Source organism: Mus musculus, chromosome 5 (assembly GCF_000001635.26).
Source record: "Mus musculus strain C57BL/6J chromosome 5, GRCm38.p6 C57BL/6J".
Classification (NCBI taxonomy): domain Eukaryota; kingdom Metazoa; phylum Chordata; class Mammalia; order Rodentia; family Muridae; genus Mus; species Mus musculus.
The window spans coordinates 75,971,290-75,998,721 of NC_000071.6; the positions used below are offsets into that span (position 1 = coordinate 75,971,290).

The window sequence follows — 27,432 nt, forward strand, 5'->3', positions numbered from 1 at the left end:
AGAAAAAAAAGAGTGACAAAGAAATCTTTAGATTCCTGTGAAGCAGATGTTGTTACAGGCAGTGATCACAAGAAAAGGTGGTGTGCAATTTTTAGAATGTAAAAGAGATCCTATTCATCCCCTACATATGGAGTACATGTCACACTGTAGTTTTTATTATATGGATGTAAAGTTACAAACCTTGATTACATCACAAAACTAACTTTTTTATGTAAGACAAAAGCTAAGTTCCTTTGACATGAAACTAAAGGTGTCCTGTGAATCAGTCCTAGATCTTTAGCCCTGAAAGGGAAAGTCTATGAAGGAAGCCCAAGCAGCTAGCCAGCACCTCAAAATAAGATACTTGCTATGTCCATGAAGACTGTTCATATCTCCCTGGGGTTGGTCCCAAGCCCTCTCAGTTCACACAAGCAAAGACAAGACAGTGTTGTGCTTTGCACATGGGTATGTGAATTTATTTTAATAAAGGGGTAATGTGAAAAGGAAAGATCTTATGGGGGAGGGAGAAAGAAAAAAGAAAAAAAAAAAAACAGCCTCTAGAGTCCTTGGCTATTTCCCTATGCATTCCTGTAAAAACCTCCTCCCTGCTCCAGATAACCTATCTCACCACAGAAACCTCTCTATTATTCACCTCCAAGCCTCCTCATTTGCAAAGATCCCAGAGTCTCAAAGAGCAGAAGACATCTTAGGCGTCTCCATAGCTCCTGTCGGGTCCCAAGGAATCACAGAGCAAGGTAGAAAAGGAAGCAGGGCTGACCTAGCCAGAGAAGAGACGTGCAGCTCCAACCAAAACCCAGACTTCTGGTGAGTCCTTCCCTAAGGGAGCCTGGCAGAGAAGCTCCGAGATTTATAGGGGCAAACATCTTTTCCAACAAGCCTCTTACTAGACTCAACTCTTCTTGACTCTATTGCATTTACGACATTGGAAGCAGACGGGGAAGTACATTCTGGCCCACCACTTACCTCGAACATAGACATAAACAGTGGAGGCTATGTCGACGTCCCGGTACGAGCACTTGTAGGCTCCAGTATCATTTCCAACCACCCTGGGAATGGTGAGTGTTTTGCAGAAGATACTGTCACCACCGCCGCATTCAGTCACCAATACCCTTTCCTCAGAATCACGCTGAGCATTGGGCCAAAGCCAGTCCAGGTCCCGCTGTCCCCTGAAAAAGTATTCCAGGAAGATATCAATGGTACACTCCATGCCACAGGGCTATGATTAAGAGAGGCTATGAGTAAGAGAATAGAAGGTTTGGTTTTTCACATGCATATAAACTACTCAATAGTCACCTTCAAGATGATAGATACTGGTGGCAGACAGTCTACAAGGACATGCCACCAAAGATCTCACACTCTGTTTCGGAAATCACCCACATGGTCATGAGTTTTCTGTTAGCTCATTCATTCATTCATTCATGCAGTCATTCAATAAATATTTTAAGCAAATATGATTGCTAAGCATTATTAAGGACAGAGGATAACTTTTAAGGGACCAAGGATATCACGCTCAGTGGTAGAGTAGTTGCCCAGTGTACACCAGGAAGAAAAAAAATCAGTGCCTTTCTGGAACCTAACACTAATAGAGGGAGACAGACAATTTAAAAGTACAAGTTGTTGCATAAACTGTGGTGATTTGATACTGTGAAGGAAAATATAAAAGAGGCAAAGAAAAGAGAGGATTTGGACCGAGCTGGCCCTATGCACATTGGGAGGAATAGCATTCCAGGCAGCATCAGTAAGTGTGAAGGACAGACAGGACCCAGGGCACATCTGAAGCATTGAAGAACAGCAACAAAGCCAGAGTCCCTATGTGGGTATAAGCAAGGGAGAGTAAGAAGTTAGCACACAGAGAGAAGAAGCTCACAGTGCCTTGTGAGGGCCACACCAAACAGACTTCTATAGCTTCCATTCTCCGCAAAGCAAACGGAAGGTAGTCAATATGAATAAAACAATGTGACCCACTGAGTCATCACCCAAAGAGCTTAGCACTCACATGAAGTGACAGGATCGTCTGTGCCCAATCACTCCAGGGTTTTTTCAGAACTTAAGAAATGTTCCCAGCAGTCTCCAGAGGGAGATCTTAAGTGGGCTTTGTGTCTGAGAATAGGGGGAGCAAAGTCTCTGGAAATGCCATGACTTAATGAAAATAAACAGGTCCTGCTATCATCGCTTTCTGGTTTTGCTTTCCCCCAAAGACTGGGCATTGGTTACTTTTGTAGACCCTAGATATGAGGCCTGGATTCTCTCCACATGCAATGATCTACACTAGCCCTGAGTTGTTCTGTGGACCTCTTAGTATTCTTCAAATATGAGGCAACTGCCACAAGCTGCTAGGGCTCTTTTTGCCACCAAGCACTCTCCTCGGATGGCACTACGATCTAGGCTCATTACTGTCCCCAGCAAAACACACTGCCCTGCAAACAGGTCTTTCATGAATGACCACACTCCCAGCTACACCTCCTCTAAGTTTCCTTTCTTGTCTCTCAGTGGAAAAGCAAAATTCAAGGTCCTCTTCTTGCGAAAAACTTCTGTTTCTCAGTTTATCCAGCATCAACACCGTGACATCTTGCTGGCAAGAGGGAAAGAAGCCCAGAACATCAAGCCAGATTATGAAGGTCATGGTCTGAACAGGACATATGGTCAGGAATATTATTGGCTAGATATTAAATTGCTAATACAGGCAGAATTTCACTTGTAGAAAACAGCTAAAAAAAAAAAATGTCCAGAAGCCATTCTGGGTGACTTGAACATGGATAGAATTTTAGCTCTATTCATAAGGAATTCCTTTGCTTTACTAATTTATCAATAATTGTGAATATCAATTACATGCTAGTTTTAGGCACATCATCCCATGCATTCATGTGTGTTCCTGTGTATGTTATATTTGTGTAATATGTTTGTGCATGTTGAAAACGGCTCAGCAAAAGAGTACAAAGGTTTGAAAAGACTTTTTCCATTGTTTCATTATTAAATAGGTTCTTAGAAGTCTCATGATTTATAAACAATTGTAACAATACTATTATACTTCTGCAATAGTGGAAATTGTTGTGACCTCAGTAAACAATGAGTCCTTTCACATAGGAAAGCTGGCTCAAAAAGGAATCCTTACCTGCAAGTAATCTGAAGGGTTGTATTTGCCAAAATTGTCAGTATGTCTTTCTGTGTGCTGAGCTTGGGGGGATGGAGAAAATCGCCAGGCAAACCTAGAAACAAATTAGAAAAGAGTTGGATCCAATAGGAAAGCCCTTCCATAAACAATGCACACTCCAAGTTTTAAAAGGCCTCTTCAGCAATTCATTGTATAAAGGTGGGATTGACTTTGCCCCAGTCCCAGTTAAAGTTCACAAGCTCTGTCATAACAGGAAGAATGGGCAGATGGTCACAAACCAACACAACAGCTCTGCAATTCACGGCACCAGGGTGGAGTTCCTGTTTTCCTGCGTTGCCAACTTCAAGGTCTTACAAAAGGATACGGGACATTGAAACCCGATGAACCTCCATCTGATGATCTCAGGCCCACTGACATTTCTTGTAAAGCATAGGATGCACAGATCTGACTAAATTGCTGATTAATGAAAACTCCCTGGAGACATCTCTCTACAGCTCGTCTCCATACCCCTGAAAGGGACGGGAGCCACTGTGACCCCGTCCCATTGTCTTTTATCATGCTGTGTACCAGACTTCCTTTGGTATCTGAGCTGCAGAAGCTGAGGCAGTGGCTTCTAAAGACAGCACATTTAAATGGAGGAAAAGGAATTGGGGAAGAGAAATATCTCCCAAGTTCATGCATACATGCATATTCATAAACTCAGAGCAAAACTAAAAATAGTGTAAGTCTAATGAGCAATAGCTAGGGGGTCCCAACTCATTAATCAAAGCTCTGAGCTCATACCAATACAAAGCTGGAGACATAAGACACTTGTTACCTAACTGATTGAAATGCAAAAAAGCATCTTGAGAGATACATACCACTGCAGGTCATTACACAGCGAGATAACTAGTTTTCAGTCAACTAACCTGTAACATGCCCACCATGGTAAAGGACATCAGGATCTTCCAGCTCTTAGCTTAAAACGCGAGCTACCTAGTGTGGTGCACACACCTGGAAGCCCAGCATTCTGATGAGTGAGACAAATGGACCGCAAGTTTGAGACTAGCCTGGGCCACACAGTGAGACTCTGTCTCAGAAGAGAAGAATAACTAATTAATAGCAGGCAGGCATCCAGGCTTTCTAATTCACACTGACTAAGAACAGATGACTCCTAAGGCCTCAGCTGGCATTGACGTTGTTGGGCAAATAAGTGAACGTGAACGAAGATGAGGCCATGTCAATAAAGTATTAGCAAAGAGCCAAGGCAAATAGCCAATGCCGTGACACTGTGGCCCTCTGAGAACAGCCAGAGGCAGCTGTCCACTGGCTCACCTACACAGATGTGCAATAGTCTACAGCTATGCCACCCTGAATATACCCAACCTAATAAGATGTACATGTGTTGCTGTTACAACTATAGATTTAGTAATTAATGACATATTTTTAAAACATTGGTAATTAAATGACATTAATGAATCTCAGAAGCTAGTTGGCATTGTTAAAGACTTGTGTTTGGGCCGTGATTCTAAACTTTACAGTGTGTTTATTCCTAGACCAACAAATTATGCATTTTAAATGGCATTTAAAGTGACTGGATCACAGATGCTCTTGGTCTGCCCTGAGACAGCTATAGAACTGGGTAGTCATATTCAATTAATCGGCATAATATTTGTCAATATGAAATAAGTCACTGTCCCTAACATAGGCAAGCAGTTAAAATGCTCTTAAACAAGCCTTTCAATAATGGAATCTTACTTTGTTTGAGAAGAAGCAGGAAATGAGAAAACAATTTGTTTGATAAGTAGATTCTAAACATGACTGAGAACCATTAACCTGCAAACAATCACTGGATACGCTCATCTGATGAACTCATTAGTCAGGCAGATGTGTGAGGAAAATGTAGTAGTAACTCGTCACAAACTGCGCCCACTGCACCACCACAGTAAATGGCCTTTATTCTTCAGTGCCAGGAAGCGAGCGCAGAGCCTCAGCGCTCTACCGCTGATCTACACGCCAGAGCCACTAAGAGCTTCTCAACTGTCTCTGTAATAACATACAGCCATAGATTCTCTTAGAGTGCAGGCACGTTGGCTATGCTCATCTTTAAAGGATGCCCCATACCAATACATGTCTGCAATCAAATCCAGTCAATGAGGTTATCAATAACTGGAGATTTACATCAGTGACTAATGCTCATCCATCGCCTTTATTAAACCTCATTCATTTTCATCGGCAAGTTTGGGTTCTGTTCTTTAGACAGCTCATTCTGACTGCAAGAGGTACATATGCTACTATACAATAAAAGCCCTTTTATGTTCAAATCCGATAACCAACATTAATTAATTTGTGCACTGTTATCCTTCCCGCTCAAAGACCAGAAGGAAAAACAACAGCGGCTCTGTCTCGAGACTTGGATGGCACCAATTATAGCCCAATCCAATTAAGCAAGTCACACACTCCAAAAGGGCAACCTCCATCTTATTCAGAGAACGGGACGCTGTTAAGCTGCTACACTAGGAATTCTCTGGGCTTTAAAGCAACTTGCTTCTCTATGGAACCCAGGGCAAGCACATGTTCCAGGCTGTCTTTCTCTTCCCAGAAAGGGGGAGAGTGCGGCCTTCTCAGGAACAAGAGGGCACTCGTGGTGGAGCTAGCCTGATGAACCAAGTCATTATGAGGAAAACTCAATAGCTCTAGACAGGCGATCTTGGCGCCGTATGTCAGTGCCAATGCTTTTAAGCCATGCGATTCTCTTAGGGCGCAAGGAATGTTTCTGCAGAATTGACTTCTTTTTTCCTGATTCTCCATTCTCCAATGGGTGGAGATTGGAAATCTGCAAACTGTGGCTTCAAAAAGGAAATGACAGAGAAATAGAGGAGGAAGAGGAGGAGGAAAAGGAAGAGGGAAAGGGAAGGGAAGGGAAGGGAAGGGAAGGGAAGGGAAGGGAAGGGAAGGGAAGGGAAGGGAAGGGAAATTATTGCACAAAAGCCCAAGAGCGAGTGTGGGCCTAACCTTGAAGCAGAGGGCATTTTAAAACAAGAAAAGTGACCTATAACTAGGTGCCAAGCTCAAGAGTTTCTGAGACTTTCAGAGTTTACCCCAGGACCAGCGCTTTGGAGTCGGTAAGTGGAGAGTTATTTAGTTTAATACACCTGGAGAAGCTGTCACAGAAGAGAAAGCCGCGTCTTCCTCCTACCAGCAAAAATAGCATTCTGCATCAAAGAAAGTTGAGGGAGGAAAGTGTTGCTCTATGAAGAGACCTCACCTCACATAGTCCGTGCGCTTACACGCTGGAGCTAAAGGGGAGCGGAGCCAGAGGCGGATTCCCTGCCCCACACTAGGGCGGTGGGCAACAGCACGGAGTGATTGATGCCAGCCGGGCCGCTTGGCTTGAGCTGGCTTCCCAGCGTTTGACCGCCTGTTCCTGCCAGTGGGAGCATCTCCTGCCCCGGCTCAGGCCGCCTTTCCACTCCTGCCTACCTAGCGCCAGGGGCTGTGACGGCTCCGCAGGACACGCTCCAACCGATGCCCGGGGGAGAGTAGAATCCTGGCTGAGTCATTTCGGAAGAGTCTTTGAACCTCAGTTTCCCCATTGGTAAGTGAAAGAACACCCAAGGGAGGAGGGTCTCTAGAGCTCTACGAGTTAGGTCCTCTTCTATTCCCACTCTCCGCCCGCACCCTACTTCTCCGCCTTACTACTAAAGAGTGGGCTTCTTACCCACAGAGGCGGCTCGGGTCTCCACGCAGAACCACAGAGCGACAGCTAGCAGCGCCTTGCTCTCCATCCTGCACCTCGCGCTGGGCACAGAGCCCAGTTCTCAGGCACAGACTCCTTCTCCGTCCCTGGCCCGCAAAGAAGTCACAGAGGCGGTATGCGCCCCCGCAGCGCAAGACCGGGGAGAGCGCGGGGCACCGGCGCCCTGGCTCCAGCCGCGGCTGCAGCGGTGTCCGCGGAATCGGGTCAGCCAGGTTATCCCGGCTGCGGGACACAGTCTGGGCTTTCAGTCCTGCCGGGTAGCGGTCCGCGCGATCTAAGGAAACACAGCTTACTCTCTTGGGGTCCTGAGGACTCAGGGCAGAAAGAGAGCGCCGGCTACACACTAGCGAATGGGGGCGGGGTCATTACCGGGAGGGGTGGGGACTCCCTGCGTCCGGCCACGCCCCCCACTGGATACCAGGTTTGGGTTTCCCGGTTTCCCACGCCCACTCCCCCACTACCCCGGAACTGTGCCGGGCGGCAAGTCGCATCTGAGAGCAAATCTGGACGCAGCTCGGTTTCTGGTGGAAGTAAAATGTAGCCAGTAATGGGCTCTGAGACACTTGCTGCCCCCAGCAACCTGGGAAGCATCACCAGAAACACGAGGCCCACTGCGCCCTCATTAGGAGCCTGCAAGTGCAGAACTCTCTTCGCCGCTGCACTGAAAGTCCCAAGGGACCAAAAATCCGCCCGCAGTTGGGAGCATGAAGACAAGAACCCCTGAACCTAGATGTACTCGGGGCACAAACTTGCAGTGAGTTGGTCAGTACTTGGAAGTTTTGTTTTATGGTGCTTTGGCCACCGCATCCCCCGCCCCGTCTGAATGTTTTAATTAGAAGATAGGCGCTTATCCAGGTTGCCAACGCCTCTACTGTTTTCTCGTCCATCTGGCAACTTTAAATCGTCCGAAGTTACCTGATTAGCCCTAGAAGACATTTCGGTTGTGAACTCCTGCCTGGCTCGGTCCAGAAAACCCATAGCAAGGAGATGCAGGGAGCTGGCGGTGGTCAGGGCTCCAGGGCAAATGCACAGAGAAGAGCCCCCGGTCCTTCTCCAGTGGCTGCTAGAGTGCTTTTGTCTACCCAGTTCCATGACCACGGTCCCCTACAGTAACTTTGGCCAGGCCCCTTTTCAGAGCTGACCTTTCAGCCAAGATATGCTTGGGGGGAAGAGAAGGGAGAGTTTCTTGCCAGAGGCGCCAGTGTAGGAACAAAGAGGAAACCGGTCCCATGTGAACAGTCCCCCCCCCCCCCCCAGCTATGTAGACTTCAAGTAGCGACTAGAGAGGAACAGCAGCCTTCACCCCTCGTTTTCTTTCCATTCCTTTCCTTCCACGCCTGGGAAATGACAACAAATATCTTGTGACATGTTTTACTCCTGGCAAAAACCAAATGCATTTAGAATGATAGTTTAAAGGACAGTCTTTCAGCCAGACAAAGAGATAAGATTATTGTCTCTACATCGGATCTAAACTACACTGATATGCATGATTAATGATGTAACATGGTGCTTTTCTTTAAAAAAAATAAGGGGGGAAACAGGCATGCTCCTTTATCACGTGCCTAAGCCTCAAGTATGGTGCCAGAAGCAGGTGGCAAACCAGGAGGGTTTGTAAAATCCAGGTTCACTATAAAAACATGTCAACACATAGCGAATCTATATAATAAAATTATACTTGAAGATCTTGGGCATGTTTGGTGTGGGCATCCTCATTTAGCAGAGGCATGCCTGGTCTGCTCACATTTAGCTTTGTTGTATATTCAGCTCCTCACGAATGAAAACTCCGTATGAAGGCTGCTTGGTGTACCTATCGACAGCGTTCTGAAGGTTCTGGCTTGTTCTTTTTATCGGTGTTCCCCTGGGTGTGTGGCCTCTTAGCTAAGAGGTGTATTTACTTGTGAACAGGGTAGAATGTTTAAGGAAACTTCTCTTGCAGAGAGTAAAACAAACTCAAACAAACCTCAGCAAAAGAGCCAAGGAGGGCTGTCAGATCTGGGTAGAGGGAGGGACGATGGATCCTGGATAGGCGAAGGTAGGTCTTCTCCATCCCGGTGGCCAGACAAGGCTTCTCTCGAAGCCTTATTTACAATTCTGGACACTTCCCCTTCTATGTTTTACTTAAGAAGACAGTGTCTCCTCTAATACAAACCAGAACCTGCAGGCCCGTGGTAATCGCCCCATTTAGAATTCTTAGAGGAAACGATGCGTCTTTGATTGGCTATGGCACCCAAATTTAACAGGATCTCAGTGAAATCAGCCTCCTATACTCCCTCCCTCCACACACATAGGGAAATACTTTACACTTGTTTTGGGCCTTTTTTTTTTTTTAAAGACAAGATGTGTTTTAAAAAGGAAGAAGAAAAGGAAAAAAGAGAGGGAAGGAGAGGGAGACGGTTCAGCTTGTGAAGTTTCAGTGCAAGCATGAAAACCTGCGTTTGAGCTTCCAAACTCACATTTTAAAAGGCTCATGTGGTGCCAACCTTGTTATCCCAGCACTGGGGAAGGAGAGATAGGAGGATCCCCAAGGCGCGCCAGCCCAAACGGAGATGAATCAGCTAGTGACCTTCAGGCCAGTAAGAGGCAGTGTCTCCCAGCTGAAGCTCTTGAGAAATGATACTCAAATATACCTCTGGCGGGACCATCAAAACTGGACCTCAACAGAGCAGGAGTGAGTGCGCGTGCGCGCGCACACACACACACACACACACTTGTTCAAGAGCATTCTCTATTTGACACAGACATAGATGAGCAGTAGGAAATGTTATGAGAAGTCCCCAGAAAGATCGCACTTTATAAATTCCAGGAAGTGCTCGCCTGCCGCAAAGGTAGGTGGGAAAGAAGACATCTTTGCTTCTTACACGTTTTTCAAAATAAATGAATAAGTTCATTTTCACAACTACAGTGTGGCGCACTACCCTTCCTTTTCTAGTGGCTGCTGTGGTTTCGGTCATTGCCACCAGTCAGTCACATGCTTGCATGGCACTTCCCCATGTTTGCTTCGTGTAAGTGTTTTCTTAAGTTTCTGTTTAGCAGAGCATGTGACTACCTCGCTGGCAAGGTGGGCTCCGTTTATAAACCGAGCACACTCACGACTCTCAGACTTGGCTAGCCCTCCTGCGTTGTTTCCTTCTCACCATGCCCAAGTTTATTTTACTCTGTGTATGGCTTGTGTCTTTAGGAGGAAAAGAAGGCTCAGTTACCTGGAAGTCAGACTCACTTCGCTTGTTCTGTCAGAGTTCAATTCTACTTTACAGTGTGATGAGTGTTTTAATGACTTTCCATTCTTTATGTGAAGCAGACCAAGTTGTGCTACCTGCAAAGGAAGAATCTTGGTACTGGGGATCTATATACCCATGTACTTTCCTATAGTTACTTGGAACTTTAAAAAAAAAAAAGATAAATTGAAATTTTAAAGTAGAGTCTGAGAGATACCTCTGCATTATGGGTGCTCGCTGTCTTTCCACAGGACCCGAGTTTGGTTCCGAGCACCCACAGTGGGCGTCTCACAGCCCATTTCTACAGCTCTGGAGAATCTGTTGCCTTGGTTTCCATGGAAACACACACACATATGCTTATTGACATGCATATACATACAATTACATAAAATAAAATATTTTTTAAATCAAATATGTAAAAGATGCAGGGAAATTAATTGAAAGTCCACATTGCACCAGAGAAGGGGGTCAGAAAACAGGAGTAGCCAACATTTGAGCAGACACAGTCTGAAAGCTGAAGTCCATCTTTGCCTCATCCTTACGACAGCCATGAAGGTAGCAAGCTCTATTAGCAGACTTGGGGGCAATGAAAACAATTATTCTCGATGGTAAGAGAATGTTCTCCTTCCCTACTTAGATCTGTGCAAAAGGAAAAAACAGTTACATCGATTTTCTAACATCCTTTTTTTTCCTTCCCCCACCCCGAATCATTTTTTAAGATTTATTTATGTAATGTGTGTATTTTGCTTTCATGTTTGTATGTAGACCGCACGCGTGCCTGGTGTTTTCAGACAGAAGAGGGAGTCGGGTCTCCTAGAACTGGAGTTACAGATGGTTGTGAGCCACCGTGTGGGTGCTGGGAACTGGCTCCAGGGCCTGTGTAGGGATAAGTATTCTTAACAGCTGAGCCATCTCTCCAGCTCCATCTGGCGGATTTTGTTTTCTGCTAGGAGTGCCGATGAAAGTCAAGGGGCCACACTGTAAATGAATAACAAGCAAGTCCATTTAGGAGCACTCTTGATGTGATGGGCATATTCCTTGATTCATCTGTTTACTGCTCAAAAATAACTGAATAGAAAATGTAACATTCTCATAGTGTGGAGGAGGGAGTTTAGAAGGTTTAAGTAGCTTTCCAATATTTCACAGTTCTAAGTTGCTAAATAAGATTTGTAAAAATAGATGTTAAGCACCCAAGACCTTCAAGCTCACAGTTTTTGACTGGTGACCGATCTCATCCGAGGATAAGGCCAGGTGCATTGAATCAACGCCACAGGCTGCCTCCTACCTCCCTGCAAGCTTTTCCGTTTCAGTGATAAAACACCAGGAGCAAAGAAACTTATAGAAGAGAGTTCACTGAGGTTACCTTTCCAGAGGGCTAGGAGTCTATCATGGCGGGCAGGCATGGCATCGGGAGCAGGAATCTCACAGTGTCAGACACAGCACAATGCAGAGAGAGAACAAGGTAGTAGATGAGGGTTTATAGTCTCAAAGCTGCTAGCATGCTTCCTCCTGCCAGGCTGTGCCTCCCAACCTCCCTACAAAAGCTCCCCCAACTGGGAACTAAGTATTCAAATATCTGAGCCCACAGGGGACATTCTTGTACAAATCACTACATCCCCATAAATGATCCATTTTCCTAGAAAGATGGTGTGCAAAAAGGATGTTAAGGGAGGCGGGGGACTCTGAGATGCTAACTAAGAAAGAAAGACAAGTTATCAGACTCCTTCCATCCAGGGAAACACGCTCATGTTAGATGTAACTCTGCTATGTAATCTTCAAACCACCAGTCTTCCTCACAAATAGAGGTTTGATCCCTAGAAAACGTTGTGCATGTCTTTTAAAAAAAATTCCCTTAGTCATTGTGGACATCTTTCAGTATGGAGATAAAGCATGAGACCCAAGTAATGAGCCCTTCCTTCCTTCCTTCCTTCCTCCCTCCCTCCCTCCCTCCCTCCCTCCCTCCCTCCCTCCCTCCCTCCTTCCCTCCCTCCCTCCTTCCCTCCCTTCCTTCCTTCCTTCCTCTCTGTCTTCCTTCCTTCCTTCCTTTCTCTCTCTCTCTCTCTCTCTCTCTCTCTCTCTCTCTCCTTCCTTCCTTCCTTCCTTTTTTCTACCTTTCTTCCTTCCCTCACCCTCCCTTTTCTTTTCTGTTTATTGTTTTATTTCATATGTATGGATCAATCATTTGCTTGCATGTATGTCTATGAACCAAGTGTGTAGTTGATGCCCATGGAGGCCAGAAGAATTCATCAGATCCCCTGGAACTGAAGTCACAGATGATTGTGAGCCACCTCTGAGTGCCAGGACTTGAACCTAGGTCCTCTGCAAGAACAGCCGTTGCTCTAAACTGTTGAGCCATCTCTCCATCTAGCTTCCTGGAACTCTCCTGTAAAACCCAGCCAAGGAAGTAATTAAATTTAAAGGGGTGGCAATTAATACATAGTAAAAATGGTAAAGGGGATAACGATGAATGTTAATAAAATTCATTATGAATGTCTTAATTAAACAGATATTATAAAGATAGTATGGGGTGGGGCTAGCAAGATGGCTCAACAAATAGAAGCTCTTGCTATGAAGCCCGACAACCTGAGTTTGAGGCCAGGGACTCACACGGTAGAAGGAGAGGACTGACTCCTATAGGTTGTCCCTGACTTCCACCTGTGGACTGGGCCATGAATGTCTGCACACAGATAAAATCAGTAAATGGGAGAAGTGGCAAGTGAGATGACTCAAGAAGAACCTGATGCTCTTGAGATGACCCAGGCTCAGTTCTCTGCACCCACAAGGTGGTTCATGCCTCCAGTCCTAGGGAACCCAATGCTCCCTTCTGATCTCTACGGGCAGCAAAAATGTATGCGATGCACTATGACTGTGTAGGCAAAACACTCGTACACATAAAATTAAAAAAAAAACATTAAACATGCTTCCTGAAAAATGAATAGAATAAGTAAGTGTATGAAAGAAAAACTCAGGATATTAAAATTATATGTGTTAGGTACATCCTCTCCCACTGAAACCAGATAAGACAGGAGGTATCCCCCCTTCTCAGAGGTGAAGGAGAGATGGGGAGGGGTAAGAAGCAGTGGAGAGAGTTAATCAGAGGAGGGGGGGGTCTGTGATCAGGATATAAAGTAAATAAATAAATGGAAAAATATAACTATGTCCAACTTTTTAAAAGTTATATGTACTAGCCATGTAAAATGGACTTCATATGCTCACTTGTAAATTCACATTTAAATAATAGTCATATAGAATAGGTATAACCAGTCATGTACTAAATGTATACATTATCTTAGGCAATTTGATATAGACTATTTGGTTAGTCAAAGAACCAGAGAATTACTCTCCTTTTTCTGTATGCTCAGCACTTGTGTGACAGGCTAGGCAAAATTTTCAACAGCAGAGATTAGGTCAGATTCAGCCCGTATTGCTAGTGTGCGGCTAGGCAAAATTTTCAACAGCAGAGATTAGGTCAGATTCAGCCCGTATTGCTAGTGTGCGGAACCTCTCGATGTGTTAGTAACGTTGAGAGTGTTTTTCCTCGCTTCTGCTTCTGCTGTGCCTCGTTTCTCCTGCATCTCCTCCCACTCTGAATCACGTGTCTCTGGTGCCCACCCACCACAACTTTAATGACACCAGCCTGTTGAAGTATGTAAAACTATCCAATGTCAACAAAGATACAGAGTGACTGTAATTAGTAATAAGGGGAAGACTGGCAGGTCTTCTTATTTTAAATGAGAAAGAAAAACAGTCTTGTAAGATTTGTATGGAGTATGTAAGAAATGTGATTTGCATCTCTTGCCTCTGCCATGTGCAGATTGCAACCATTTCCCAATGTGTTACCCATCTTCCTTCTTAAAGCTTATCAGGTCTTCAAAGGACTGAATTGTACGCAAACTTATCTTCTATATTCTAGAGCGGAAACCAGTTATTAATCTCTGCCCAGTATGTCTGCAGCATCTGTCTCAGCATCTGGCTGCTTTTGGAGTCATACCTTGGTTGAGACCTTATCCAACCAGTACCCTTCACTGTCCTGGCTCTTTAGCTCTACCATAAAGACAGGATTTGCCAGATACATCTTGCTTACCCCACACCACCCCTGATAAGAAGAGTGTACGTGCCTGTAGGTTACCCATATGCTGTGATTTGGATGTGAAATGTCCCCTGTTAGGCTCATGTGTTTGAACCCTTGGTCCTCAGCTGATGGCACTATTTGGGAACACTGTGGAGACTGTAGGAAGTGAAGCATCACTGAAGAAAGTGGATCACTAGATTCGAGCTACTCCCTAGCCCCCTCCTTCCCATTCACTTCCTGATGCAATGAGGCAGCCAGGTGTCACGAGGTCTTCCTTGCCATGAAACTATATCTCCTTGGAGCTGTAGGCCAGAACAAACCTGTTCTCTCACAAGTTCACGCACAGATCTATAAAGCAATACCATGTGAAGGCCATGCAGGGATGTGCACGGTGACTAAGACAGTCTAGTAGTTTGCAATAGTGTTCATGCTTTTTCAGAATAAAGGCAATGTTTTCCAGTAACGTTGCTTGCCCAGCACTGAGAGCTCTTCTATGGCATCACAAAGTTTTGTGTCTCTTGTATATAAATTTAGGCTCCAGAGTTCCCAAAATGTTGGCTCACAGTCCCTTGAGACACAAATAAAAATTCTCCATGAGCATTGTTTCGGAACGTTCATTTCTAACGTATCACTGCCTCCATGCACGTGATAAGCCAAACCACTCATGGAGGGATGCCTCACAGAGATAAATGCTCAAATAAAGGGGAAAATACAACTTTGGATGTATTTGATAATCAGCCAAAAGTAGGTCAGGCTGGGCCTAGGCAGATGAAAGGCTCCAGGGAGTCATTTCATGCATCTGACTGCACAACACAAATAGAAGGTTCCAGATGCAGAGTGCATAGACCTTGTAGGAAGATGCTGCATCAAAAGCGCTGGACAGGAAAAATGGTCTTTGGCATGGACTCTACCTTCACCATCACATTTCCACATCCTAAGGAACTTGACCTTGCTACTCCTCAAAGCTTCCTCGCTGCCTTAGGAAAGTCCCCAAAGGAGAAGGTATCTTTCTTCATCCTCTCTCCTCAAATACAGCCACTTCTCCATCTTCATGCCACCCTGCCTATCCTCAGCATGGATCTCATTGTCCATCTGCTTCTGGAGTTGCCTCTTATGTGCTGCCTATCCAGCCAGTGCTCCTCCTCGCTGGCTTTGGCTCTTTAGCTCAACCGTGAGGACAGGATTCACCAGATACATCTTGTTCATCACCTTAGTTAGGCTCAGACAAGACTTTCCCAGGGAACACATTCACCTGTGTCTTTATCCACAGTATGTGGATAACCCGCAAGCGAGACTGGCCAACGCTGAGTCCTCTCATAACTCATGTTTTAGTCTCTGATCCTTGCTAGACATCCTCGTGGGTGTATTTCTCCAGATTCAGGCTTTTGCTTTCTCCTTCAACCTTCCCAAGCTCCGCATCCCTCTATACAGCCTCCAGGGATGGAACTCAGATCTTCAGGCTGGCAGAGCTAGTGGCTTTACCTACAGACCCACCCCACCAACCCCTAAGTTACTTTGTGTTTTGAGACGGGGTCTCAGTATGTATTCCTGGCTGTCCTGGAACATACTCTGTAAACCAGGCTGGCTTTGAACTCACAGAGATCCCCCTGCTTCTGCCTCTGGAGTGCTGACATTAAAGGCATATTCCACCATGCCCAGCTTACTTTTTAACAGAAAGATCACAATGATTTATCAACACCAGAAATTTACACTTAAAAAAGTTCTACTCAGACACTAGACACACTGTTACTGGTGTTATATTAATTTGTTAGATATTTATTGTTTTGTTTCATTTTAAATATATTCAATTATTTATGATTTATTAGATGATCTATTTACTAACATTAATCCAAGGCTTCCCTATCCTGGCTAGGGATTTCCTAGGCTGAAGAGCTTTGTAAAATACCAGTTCCGGATACCTTTCTACATTTAAATTAAAATCTCCGGTGGGGGGGGGGTGGGGGGGAGCCTGGTGAGGAGGTTTTGTGTGGTTGCTTTCTAATGTGATTCTATGACATCATACAAAAGTCTTGTTCCAAGGGGGGAGGGGAAGAGTGATCCTTCCAAAACTTGGGTGTGAGTACATAGTCCTTACAAGACTGTTCTATTTATTGGTTCTAGAAGCGCAGAGAACTTTCTAGTAAGTGCCAAAAACACACGAGACGTTCTTAAAACCTAACTCTGAAGAGCAAAATCATTCATTCTTTGAGAAAGTTAAAGCTATTGTTTTCTTTTAAATGGATTTTGAAAGATCTATTTAATCAGAGTTCTGAGCGAATTTGAATGTGTCTGGTATGATTCATGGTAACATCTTCAAAGAAAACCTCTCGGGTCTGAAAGCATCTTCAAATACTTCACATTCCTACTCAGTATTTACAGCACAGAATGTTCCCAGTTACAACTGGAAAAAAAAATGTCAAGGAAGTACAAAATCAACAGCCTGGAAACACCAATACATCCATGATAGAAAATTACAGCTTCCGCGTCGTCCTTCAGAGGATGAGACTTCAGTGGTTAGGGCAGTAGCTCTCCACATTCCTCTCTGCTGTATTTCTTATTAAATTCTGTTATGACAGAAAGAACTGCTTGAAAGTCGGCGTGGGAGGAAGACACTAAAACTGAATCTCAAGTAAGAAACATCATGTCAATTGGCTGCTCTGATCCACGGATGTTGCCGAGCACAGTATAATGGGTGTGTTCGCCCTCTCTAGCCCTTAACCCCACGAGTCAAATGCCGAAAAAGAGGGGGCTGCATGTGGATGTCAATCACATGTAGTTAAGACCCTTTGGGATCTAAAATAAGGACTCTAAACGATAACCATCCATAAAATTCTTCGTGAGCTTGCATTTGAAAAGATGAAAAGTGTATATGTATGTTTGCATATAGAATACACACTCAATATTTACCCATCTGCATCTTACAGTGTTCATTCTTCAGAGAGAAAAATAAAGATGACTCAAAGCTTCTTCAAGCATCACTTCAGATGTTTGATACACATAAGACTGGAAAGAAAATGTTAGCAATCAAACATGAAGTTGTAATTACTCCTAAAAACTAGAGTAGGAAAGGAGAAAGAAGGGAGGGTTTTGTTTAATTGTCTATACTATTTTATATTTTTAAGTACTTTCATTGATACTCTAAAACATAATGTACTAAATTTGTGTTGATAAATTTTGAATTTTTAAAAAGGCAGGAGAGGCCATGGGGTCCCCTCTGGAGGTGCTTTTCTGAAATTCTCATTTGCACAGGGGGATGAGGGAATCTGAAGTGATAAATTTGCCAGCCCTCTGCAGGTGTGTTTGACTAACCTGCCACTCACAGATCACATGTGGCCACATGTCACTAATAAAATAAATAAATAAACTTATAACATTATGAGGAATTTTTCTGCTTGCAATTTTCACTATAATTAGATTACATTGTTCCCAAACAACAACAACACATTGTAGATGACCAGTGAGTATCACATTGCAGTGCTAAAAGGCTTGACACAATGTCACTAGAAGTGGTTCTACTGTATGGTCTTGGCTGGCTTTATCTGAGATTTAACAGTGGTGGCAAAGTAAAATTATGACAAAATAATCTGAAATTGTCAAAACCAGTCCCCATCCCTTAAAGAGAAGAGAAGAGAAGAGGAGAGGAGGGGAGGGGAGGGGAGGGGAGGGGAGGGGAGGGGGAAAGGAAAGGAAAGGAAAGGAAAGGAAAGGAAAGGAAAGGAAAGGAAAGGAAAGGAAAGGAAAGGAAAGGAAAGGAAAGGAAAGGAAAGGAAAGGAAAGGAAAGGAAAGGAAAGGAAAGGAAAGGAAAGGAAAGGAAAGGAAAAGGAAAGGAAAAAAGGAAAGGAAAGGAAAGGAAAAAGGAAAGGAAAGGAAAAGAAAAGAAAAGAAAAGAAAAGAAAAGAAAAGAAAAGAAAAGAAAAGAAAAGAAAAGAAAAGAAAAGAAAAGACGTCTTCCGCTGTTACCTTGACTGGCCTCGAATGCTCTATAAAGAGCAGACTGGTCTGAACTGGCCAACATCAACTGCTTCCCAAGTGCCGCAATTAAAGCCATGTGTCAGCACACCTGACCCAAATAAATGCACTTCTAACACTAGAATGAGAAGCTCGTGCTTTCCAAAATCATTTCTCATCTAGTCCTCACTTTCTCCTCACAAGAGTGCTCTGAGGCTCAGAGACCTCAAGCGTCTTGGTCAGGAAGCCCTGTTTCAGACCAGGTTTCAGACCATGCTTTCTTGCCTTCCCAAGCCTGAGCCTTAAGTGGACATAAAATGCATGGAACGATTGGGGAATCCAGACACCCACTAGGACTCAGTCAGAGTTGGTGATATTCCCACCTCCATAATTCTTTGTAAAACTCTCTTTCTACAATGTCCCTTGAGATTTCACCCTGTGAGCCAAAACCCATGTCTGCCAATCTCCCTGTGATAAATGCTTCTCCATTTTGGGCTTCTTCTGAAACTGATGCTGTCCAATGGCCTCAAGTTTCTCAGGAATTCTGCCCTTTAACTGAATGGGTCTCTAAGGAAATCTGAGGTGTTTCTGCTACATCCTCTGCCTCCATTTTCCAGTATTTCCCAGAATTTATCCTTAACCCCTCACTGCAAGCCTGTCTAACGACGAAATTCTTTTGCTAACAGTTTCTTCAATATTCGTTATGATTTCTTTGACTCACTTCTCAAAGTCTTAGCCTCTTCTGAATACCCCATTAGAATTGGGGTATTCTGAATACACAAACAAAAATACTTGCTATGAGAATATCTCGCTTGTAGGTTCCAAAGCCCATGGTAGCTTCCTATTACCGCATAACAAATTACTCCCAAACCCAGTGGCTTGGACAACAGGAATGTATTCTCTCAGCACTTCTTTGGAACTGTAGTATAAGAGTAGCTTCCTTGGGTGGCTCGGGTTGGGGGTGATGAGTTAGAGTGTTGTCAGCACGGAATGCAATCATGTGACAGCAAGACCGAGACTGAAGCCATTTCTACTGTGACTCACTCACATGGCTACCAGCAGGACTCCCCTCCTCACTGAAGGCTGGGAGTGTCTATTGAGTTACTCATGACCTCATGACATGAGAGTTGCCCTTCCCAGAGCGAGTGACCCAACATACCAAGACGGAAGCTACAGTGTGACTCGTAGCCTAGAATCTCAAGGCATACGATGTCTGCATACATTTAAAAAAAAAGAAAAACATGAACACTGAAACATTTTATTTTCACTCTGTCATATCATGTTACATTTGTTACTATTTTAATGTGGTACTAACCTTGCATTCTTGCTCTAAGTCACACATGAGTGTGATGTGCTCTTTTTGTTCTACGTAGGGATGTATTTGATTTGCTAATTGTTTACTAAATATTTTTAAAATCTGTGTTCTTGTGTTTGCAGTGAGGGCTGGTTAAGGATTATTTCGCTCACAGATCATAGCACATCATCAGGGAAAGACATAGCAGGAACTCTGGGTGGGAAACTACAGGCAGGAACTGAAGCAGAGACCATGGAGGAATGCCTCTTTCTGGCTCTCTCTCCATGGCTTATTCAGCCTGCTTTTCCTCTACCATCCAAGACCACCTGCCCAGGGGTAACACTGTACCCAAAGGGGTGGACACTCCCAGAACAATCATTAACCAAAAAAGCACCCTGCAGGCCATCAAATGGAGGAATTTTGTCAATTGAGGTTTCTATTTCCAGATAACCTCGCTGTGTCAAGTTGACAAAAACTAGCCAGGACAAATGGCACAGGCGTCTAGATACTTGCATGTGTGTGTGAAAGTACTTCTGTGTCACAAAACATATAGAAGCTACAGAAAAACTTCCTCAGTCATTGGGTCCTCATCTTTTGCTTCATTTAAGACAGGGTGGCTCACCATTGTGAATGCCTGTGTGGCCCATAGTCCTCTGAGGTTTGCTTGTCCCAATCTCCACACCACTGTAGGAGCTCAGGATGACAGATGCACACTGCAATACTCTGCTTTGCCTGGGTTCTGAGGATCCGAGCTTAGCTCTTCCTGATGTCCCAGGAAGTGCATTACCCACTGAGGGCCTCCTAGCACTTATTAAAAGTTTAGAATCAATTTTCACAAGAAATGTGTATCTTTCAATAGTTTTCTTTCTCTGTTTCGGTTATCATGGCAATGGTAGCCTCATACAGTCGGTTGGAGAGTACCCCACTTCTCTCTTTTCTGACTCACATATCTTTACAGTGAAATTATACTATTATCTTACACTTGCTTCAAAATAATTGAGTAGCAACTCACTGATAGCATGCTTGCCTAGAAGGAAAAACTATATGGAAATGTATGTGACATAAGATAGGCAGACATTGATAATTACCCGGGATAATAGGTATGCAAGGATTCTCATTGTTTTCTCTGTCCTTAACGTTTGAAATTTTCCATTTTAAAATACTTATTTAAAAACAAGCCAATAGTCCTTTCCATAGCTTCCCTACTTCTCTTGTGCTTTCTACTCAGTATGCTAGAAGAGGAAAAAGATCCCAAATTTTTATCAAGGAAAAAAAGAAAAAGTTTAGACATTCGAATTCATGTCTGCTTATGATTGTGAGTCTAGTTTTTAAAGGAAAAAAATCATAAATTAGTACAAGAAATGGCCATAAGGTGATTTTCTAAAACTTGAGTTGGAAATGTCGGCCATGGTGGTCAGTCTGTAAATAACTCTGTAAATCTCTGACTGCAAGGTCTTCCATAAATGGAATTTGCTAGTAGTTCTCTTTCCAGGTAAACATAAATTTCCTTCCAGATATTACACTGAGAGTAAATATATTGTGCTGGATCTCGATAAACCTTTATGATAAAGACTTTATGAAGTATTATGAGTCCTCATGTGCAATAATATTTCCATCAATCTAAACAAGAAAGAATTTTAAAAGTCTTTTTGAAACCCCCACTGCTCATTAGCATCCAAATGCTTCCTAAAGAGGGAAGTCAGGACCCCTAAGCACAGTATTCAGTAGGCAGATATCAGAGAATTGAAAGTTCATGGTGAACACAGCCAATCTAATAAGCTCATGCCAGCTGAGGTGCCTTGCCTCAAGAGCCAAGGAGCAGAGATGGAACTCACTGGTCGCATGCTTGCCTAGGATTGTCAAGGACATGAACCAAATTCCCAATGTCAGAAAAGTAGCAAAAGGGGAAATGAAGGGAAATTGATTATAGCTTCGATTCAGACCTAGGATTTAAGTTAATCTTGATTCCTTGGCTTTTTCTTCAGTTTCGGTTTGATGTTATCTGCCACGAGATGCAATGGTTGTCAGACTTCAATGTGCATAAAATCACTGGAGGATTTTTGAAGAACAAGACTTGTACAGTTGCGTAAAACTGGTGTGTATGACTCTACCCGGAAGGAGCTACATCCTTACACATCTGTCAACATCCTTAGAGCGTATACTAGTAAGAGAGAATCTGATGGACTCTCAGAGGCAATGAGGGTTTCATGTAGCATCATTTGACCATGATGGCAGTACTAATGTGATGGGGGATGATGGTGGGGGAACAGACTGTACAGGGGCAGTCAAGAGGATAGGAGCGTCTTTTAATTCTGGCTTGCTTTTGCTATGAACCTAAAATTCCTCTGCAGACTCAGGCAAATGAAGATAATCAGACCTCATCTTCAACAGGTTCCTGCTGGAGCAGGATCCGTACTTCAGTGTAGAACAGTTGGTGGTACTGCGGGGGTAGGGTGTTATGATACCAGTCCTGCAGCCTTAAGAGACCTTCTCTTGTCAGATAATGCTCCCAATTTCAGACATGTCCAGCTTTCTCAAAATTAAAACCACTGTCTTAGGACATTGACTCTTCTCAGCAAGTCTGTGTGTGATGTGCGAACACCATAGCCACATTAAACACAAGAAACCTAAGCACAAGAAGTTTGCTCAGGAAGACATGGATTCTGCTTCCAGTTCCACCTAACGGACTTGATACAATCGATCCCCCAGATGTCACCAACTTCTGATATGAGGAAGATTTATGAGTAATGTGTTATAGTTATTAGTTATGTAAGAATGTGGAGTTCTTCTGAGACCCCAGGCATTTTTAGATAGTTTAGTGAAGACTGCTGGGATACTTGAAGATAGAAGGATATTTGACATTCTTCTATATCTGTTAAAACTTTATTTAACTGTTATGATCCTTGTACTAAACCAAGTATTAAATAAAAATTGTTCTTTCAGCAACTGGATTCATGAGTGGGTCACAAAGATTCCTTTTTGTGGAACATAAGCAAGGTACACACATACACAGCCAGGCACGTACATAAGTGTTCTCTCTCTCTCTCTCTCTCTCTCTCTCTCTCTCTCTCTCTCTCCCTCCCTCCCTCCCTCCCTCCCTCCCTCCCTCCCTCTCTCTCTCTCTCACACACACACACATTTATTCAATGTCACGGATAAACAAATATCACCATATACCCCGGGAATTGTGTTTAACTATCTTTAGTCAAACTGGTTTCACTTGGCAAACTATAACTCCCTACAGGTGGCACCTCTTCTCTGTGAAGTGTTTTCCTTTCCCAGAGCTGAGACACTGGCACAGCAAACCTTATTGCCCCCTCAACATCTGTTTGTACTTCTGTGCCAGTAAAGCCACCTGACCTATGAAAGGAAACAAAACAAAGGTTCATGGTCACTGCCTACCAAATTGTCACGCTCTGGTCTACCCAGACCCTGGAAACACGGCTTGGGAAATTTCATCTGGGATGCCAGGCCTTGGTCTGCCACAAGAAGGACTGTGAAAAGAAACCACCCTTATTTGTTAATGAGAAAACAGGGTACGACACTAGAATCCAGAGACACTAACTCTTAAAGTAACTAGTTACTCACTTCTTACCCAAAGCTTGCCAGGTATAAAACCTACCCTGAAGACGCTCGTTAGATCAAGAGATCAGAGCAGGCACTTAGAAAGTATGAAAAGCTACATACCTGATCTATAGGAAAAGCAATAAGTGACACAGACTCACTTTAAAAGGAGCAAGAGTCAAGATTTGGGGTGATAGGAACTCCTCAACATGGGCAAGCTTTAAGGAAGAACTGACCTTGGGGCAGATGGACCCCCCCTTTCAGTAGTTAGTTAGGATGAGGGTATAGTCACAGCTCTCCTAAGAGTGGAAGAGAAAGCAACCCTTTCGTGCAGTTCCTGGATGTTCTATTTCTGCTTATTAAACCTCTGTTCCACAACCAGCTTACATTCACCAGCTGCAGTTAAGGATAAAAGTTAAAGAGTTCTTCTCTTCTTCTCCTTTCGCCTTCAGGTTCCCTTTCTGAACCTTTTGCAGGAGTTGAATTATAGGCACTAGAATGTAACCATGTGAAAGAGGGCATGCACAACTCTGCAAAGATGCCTCCACAGGGAAACTCGTTACAAAGCTAGGAGAAAGCATTAAAACTGAAAACAGTCTCAATACCTACATAGTGGGGACTTAAATATACAGCACAAGGTAATCCAGCAAGTGACAATGTCTTGAATGAGCCCACTTAGTTAAGGTAAAAAGAACATCAGTACCAAGGGATGTAGCTCAGGCACAAACCATTTATAAAAAAAAAAAAAAAAAAAAAAAAAAAAAAAAAAAAAAAAAAGCAACATGCGATGTTACTGATGCTGGGGTCTGTGAGACTGACAGTTGGCATCCATTGTGTTATTTTCCATGATGGTGGGAAAACTTAATTACATTACATTATATTACACTACATTAATAACTTTAAAACTCTTCTGGGGTCCCAGAGAAGAGGGATCAGCAGAGTGGTCCACGTGTCTGGTCGCATCCTGTAGGAAACAAGTGTTATGTCACAAATGACACAATCTTAAATCGTGATATGATGAAAGAGCTGACACAAGAGTCAGAAAGTCTTAAAGGCTAATTCTGTCACTAATGTGCTCTGGGTCCTGTGACTTCATTATCAAATTAATCAACTTGGATGCACCTATATATGTAGGTTTTCATTTTTGTTTTGGGGATTCTATATTTTGCTGGCAGTCTCCGAGCCTCAAAATGAAGCTGGCTGTTATTGAAAGACCCATGAAATGAATATAGAATGGTCATTGTGCACAGATTTGTTTTCATTTACCGTTATTTAGCCATTGTACCACAGGAGGTTAAATTTTTCTCAGGCAACAGATGGAGTAATAGTTTGATTCTTGATGATAACGAATAATTCTCAGCCTCAAAGACTTCAACTTATAAACTGAAGCTATCACAAAACTCAGGGCAGTGTTCAAAAAGAAGTTGCTGGGCATGGTGGCATGTACCTTTAATCCCAGCACTTGGGAGGTAGAGGAAGATGGGTCTCTGTGAGTTCAAGGCCAGCCTGGTCTACACAGCAAGTTTCAGGTCAGGCAGGTATCCACAGTGAGACCCTGTAAAATAACAACAAAACTATGAGAAGATATACCCAGGGTCTCATGACCTTTAAAACCTGCCTTTGTAATGGAGGGGTTATGCCACAGATCTGGCCTTTCTTCTTCTCTACCTAAGGAGCTCTGAGTGCAGCAGCCAGTGGCCATGAAATCTGTGATTGAGATTTAGATGTAAGTATCTGCGGGCCATTCTCCTGACACACCAGTTGGGAGAAAGTTTGTTACCATGGCCCTTTGCCTTCCACTTGGCTGAATAAAGTCAGGAAAAGTGGTTTAAACGCTGTATTTTCTTTGCCCTCTTCAGGGTCCACATGTTTCCTGATCTCTGGCCCTTTTTACTGCCCGAGGGCAGTCACCTGCACATGAGCATGGGTGACAGTCACATCCTGCTCATCTCCATGGCTGTGGACCATTGCTGTGGCTCACTGAGCTGCCTAGGTCTCTTGCAAACTCTTGTCTTCATGTCACTTTCTGAAAATACCATCTGGTTATGTTGGTTTTCTTACTGAGCAGGCATGGAGACCTTTGAAAGAGAAGAGTTGAAGGGAGCCAACTAACTTATATGTCAGCCTAAGTTTGGGGAAATAAGTTGGATTTCCATGGTTTCCTTTCAGAATCTTGTTGGGAGAGGGGACAGTAGCCATATCTTTAAGACTAAGGCCAAAATATTTTCTCAACAGTAGTTTGTCCAGTATCTGCTTTCCTCCTGGACAGGATATGGAAATGTGGGGGTCCCAGACAAGAGTGGATCAGCAGAGTGGTCCAGGTATCTGGTCACATCCTGTAGGAAACAAGTGTTATGTCACAAATGGCACAATATTAAATCATCATATGATGGAAGAGCTGACATAAGAGTCAGAAAGTCTTACTTTAAGGCTAATTCTGTCACTAATGTACTCTGGATCCTATGTCTTCATTATCAAATTAATGAGGATCTCTAAAGTCTTATCATATAGCGATTTTGGTTCTGTGACTCTGTGACAAACAATGGATAGCAGTTCTACTCTCTCTAGAGACCTACAGCTTGTCAGTCTCCACGTGGATCCTTGAAAATAGCCTTACACATGAGCCAAAAGCAATTAGAGCTACAGTCCTTTGTGCTATTCTGTTAAAAGGGGGAAGGGTTATTTATTTTCAGAAATTGTATTATATATCAGTGATAAAACTGAAAAACACCCCCCATGGCAGCCTAAAATCCTTAGTGTGGAAAATGTATAAAAATAGGAAGATGATAGATATATGAAATATAGGAAGATGATAGGTAGGTAGGTAGATAGGTAGGTAGGTAGGTAGGTAGGTAGGTAGATAGATAGATAGATAGATAGATAGATAGATAGATAGATAGATAGACAGACAGACAGATGATAGATAGTATCCACTTGGTTGCTAGGAAGATAGGTGGATGGGTGAATAATTTGATGGTCTTTCGAGACAGATTACATTGGTTTAGATTATAAGCTCTTCAATTTTCTGACTATAATCATCTCAAATGAATTATTTCACCTATTTGTGACCCTTTTAATTTAATACCAGATTCTAGTAATGCTATTCATAAGATGGTTGCCATAATTAAGCCACTATATTTCATGTAAGACTCTTAATATGATGCTGTACATGTAATAAGTGGTCCATAACTGTTAAAGTGACTATATTATTATTTGGGAAATTGTTTATATGCTTTCTTTCACATTCATTGCAACCACCAGTCACCCCCAACCCCCGAGGGCTCACATGCACCCAGGGTGTCCTTGCTAATTTTTATGTCAACTTGACACAAGCTAGAGTCATCTGAAAGGAGGGAACCTCAGTTGAGAAAATGTCTCCATAAGATCCAACTGTAGCCGGGCATGGTGGCGTACACCTTTAATCCCAGCACTTGGGAGGCAGAGGCAGGCGAATTTCTGAGTTTGAGGCCAGCCTTGTCTACAAAGTGAGTTCCAGGACAGCAAGGACTATACAAAGAAACCCTGTCTCGAAAAAACAAAAAAACAAAAAACAAGATCCAACTGTAGGGAATTTTCTTAATTGGTAATTAATAGGGAAAGGCACAGCCCATTGTGAGTGGTACTATCCCTGAGTAGTGTCCTGGGCTTTATAAGAAAGCAGTTTGGGCAAGCCATGAATAGCACACCTACATAGCCTCTGCATCAGCTCCTGCCTCTAGGTCTCTGCCCTGCTTGAGGTCCTGTCCTAATGTCCTTTGATCATGAATAGTGATGTGAAAGTGTAAGCCAAATAAGTTCTTTCCTTCCCAACTTGCTTTTTATTATGCTGTTTCATCAGAGCAAGAGGAACTCTAAGACCCAGGGGAACATTGCTACACACACACACACACACACACACACACACACACACACACACACACCTACTTCCAAAATTGAATGGTTTGTATGGAATATAATGGTTTGTTGTAAGACACTTTTCTGTTGTTTTCCTTAACCATACACCTTACCTTCCAGAGCTTTAATTCCTGTCATTATCAATAGACATTTAAGTGATTTCAGATTTTCTTGTGTGACTGTTTCTGTGAGATATGTCTCCATCTGGCTGAGCCATAAGTATGTGCATGCTATAGCTACAGACATGAGACAGCAGTGTCTATTTGTGCTCCCATGAGCAAGCCATGAGCTTGTCTGTTTCTCTGAGCCTTCTTCAGACTGATAGTTTCCATATTTGTAAATCTGTTCATCTTATAAGGAAAATAAAATATTTTATTGTAATTTAGTATTTTCTAGTTATTCTTGCTTCTCATCAGGCTTTTTACAAAGTTTAACTGTGTTGTTTAAGCCCACCCACCCCTACCACCTCACAGTACAAGTATTTATCTGACACTGTGAACAAATGAGAAGAATGGATCATGCATTATCTAGCTGGTAATGTAGTCACTGTGCTGAGTCTTCAATTCTCAAGCTGGTGTCACCCAATGGGACCA

At 43.3% G+C, this 27,432-nt stretch overlaps 1 protein-coding gene and 1 long non-coding RNA gene across 5 annotated transcripts in view; one reads left to right on the forward strand and one right to left on the reverse strand.

Annotated features, from left to right (window-relative positions):
- Positions 1 to 7,783, reverse strand: part of Kdr (kinase insert domain protein receptor) — a 46,246-nt gene extending 38,463 nt beyond the window's left edge. For 2 of the 3 annotated variants that reach the window (NM_010612.3, NM_001363216.1), the window contains exons 1-3: positions 6,813 to 7,166; positions 3,113 to 3,206; positions 964 to 1,166 (exon numbers count right to left, since the gene is read on the reverse strand). In NM_010612.3, the coding sequence (NP_034742.2) occupies positions 964 to 1,166; positions 3,113 to 3,206; positions 6,813 to 6,879 (364 nt within the window). In that variant the 5' untranslated portion in view covers positions 6,880 to 7,166. Of the gene's footprint in view, positions 1 to 963; positions 1,167 to 3,112; positions 3,207 to 6,812; positions 7,167 to 7,766 lie in introns of those variants that run through there. The other variant, XM_011240817.3, reaches the window with a different exon arrangement.
- Gm32727 overlaps positions 6,043 to 27,432 on the forward strand; it is a 35,881-nt gene continuing 14,491 nt past the window's right edge. Inside the window, exons 1-2 of one of the 2 annotated variants that reach the window (XR_003955935.1) lie at positions 6,043 to 6,689; positions 21,367 to 22,332. This is a non-coding gene — a long non-coding RNA (predicted gene, 32727). Of the gene's footprint in view, positions 6,690 to 21,366; positions 22,333 to 27,432 lie in introns of those variants that run through there. The other variant, XR_868500.2, reaches the window with a different exon arrangement.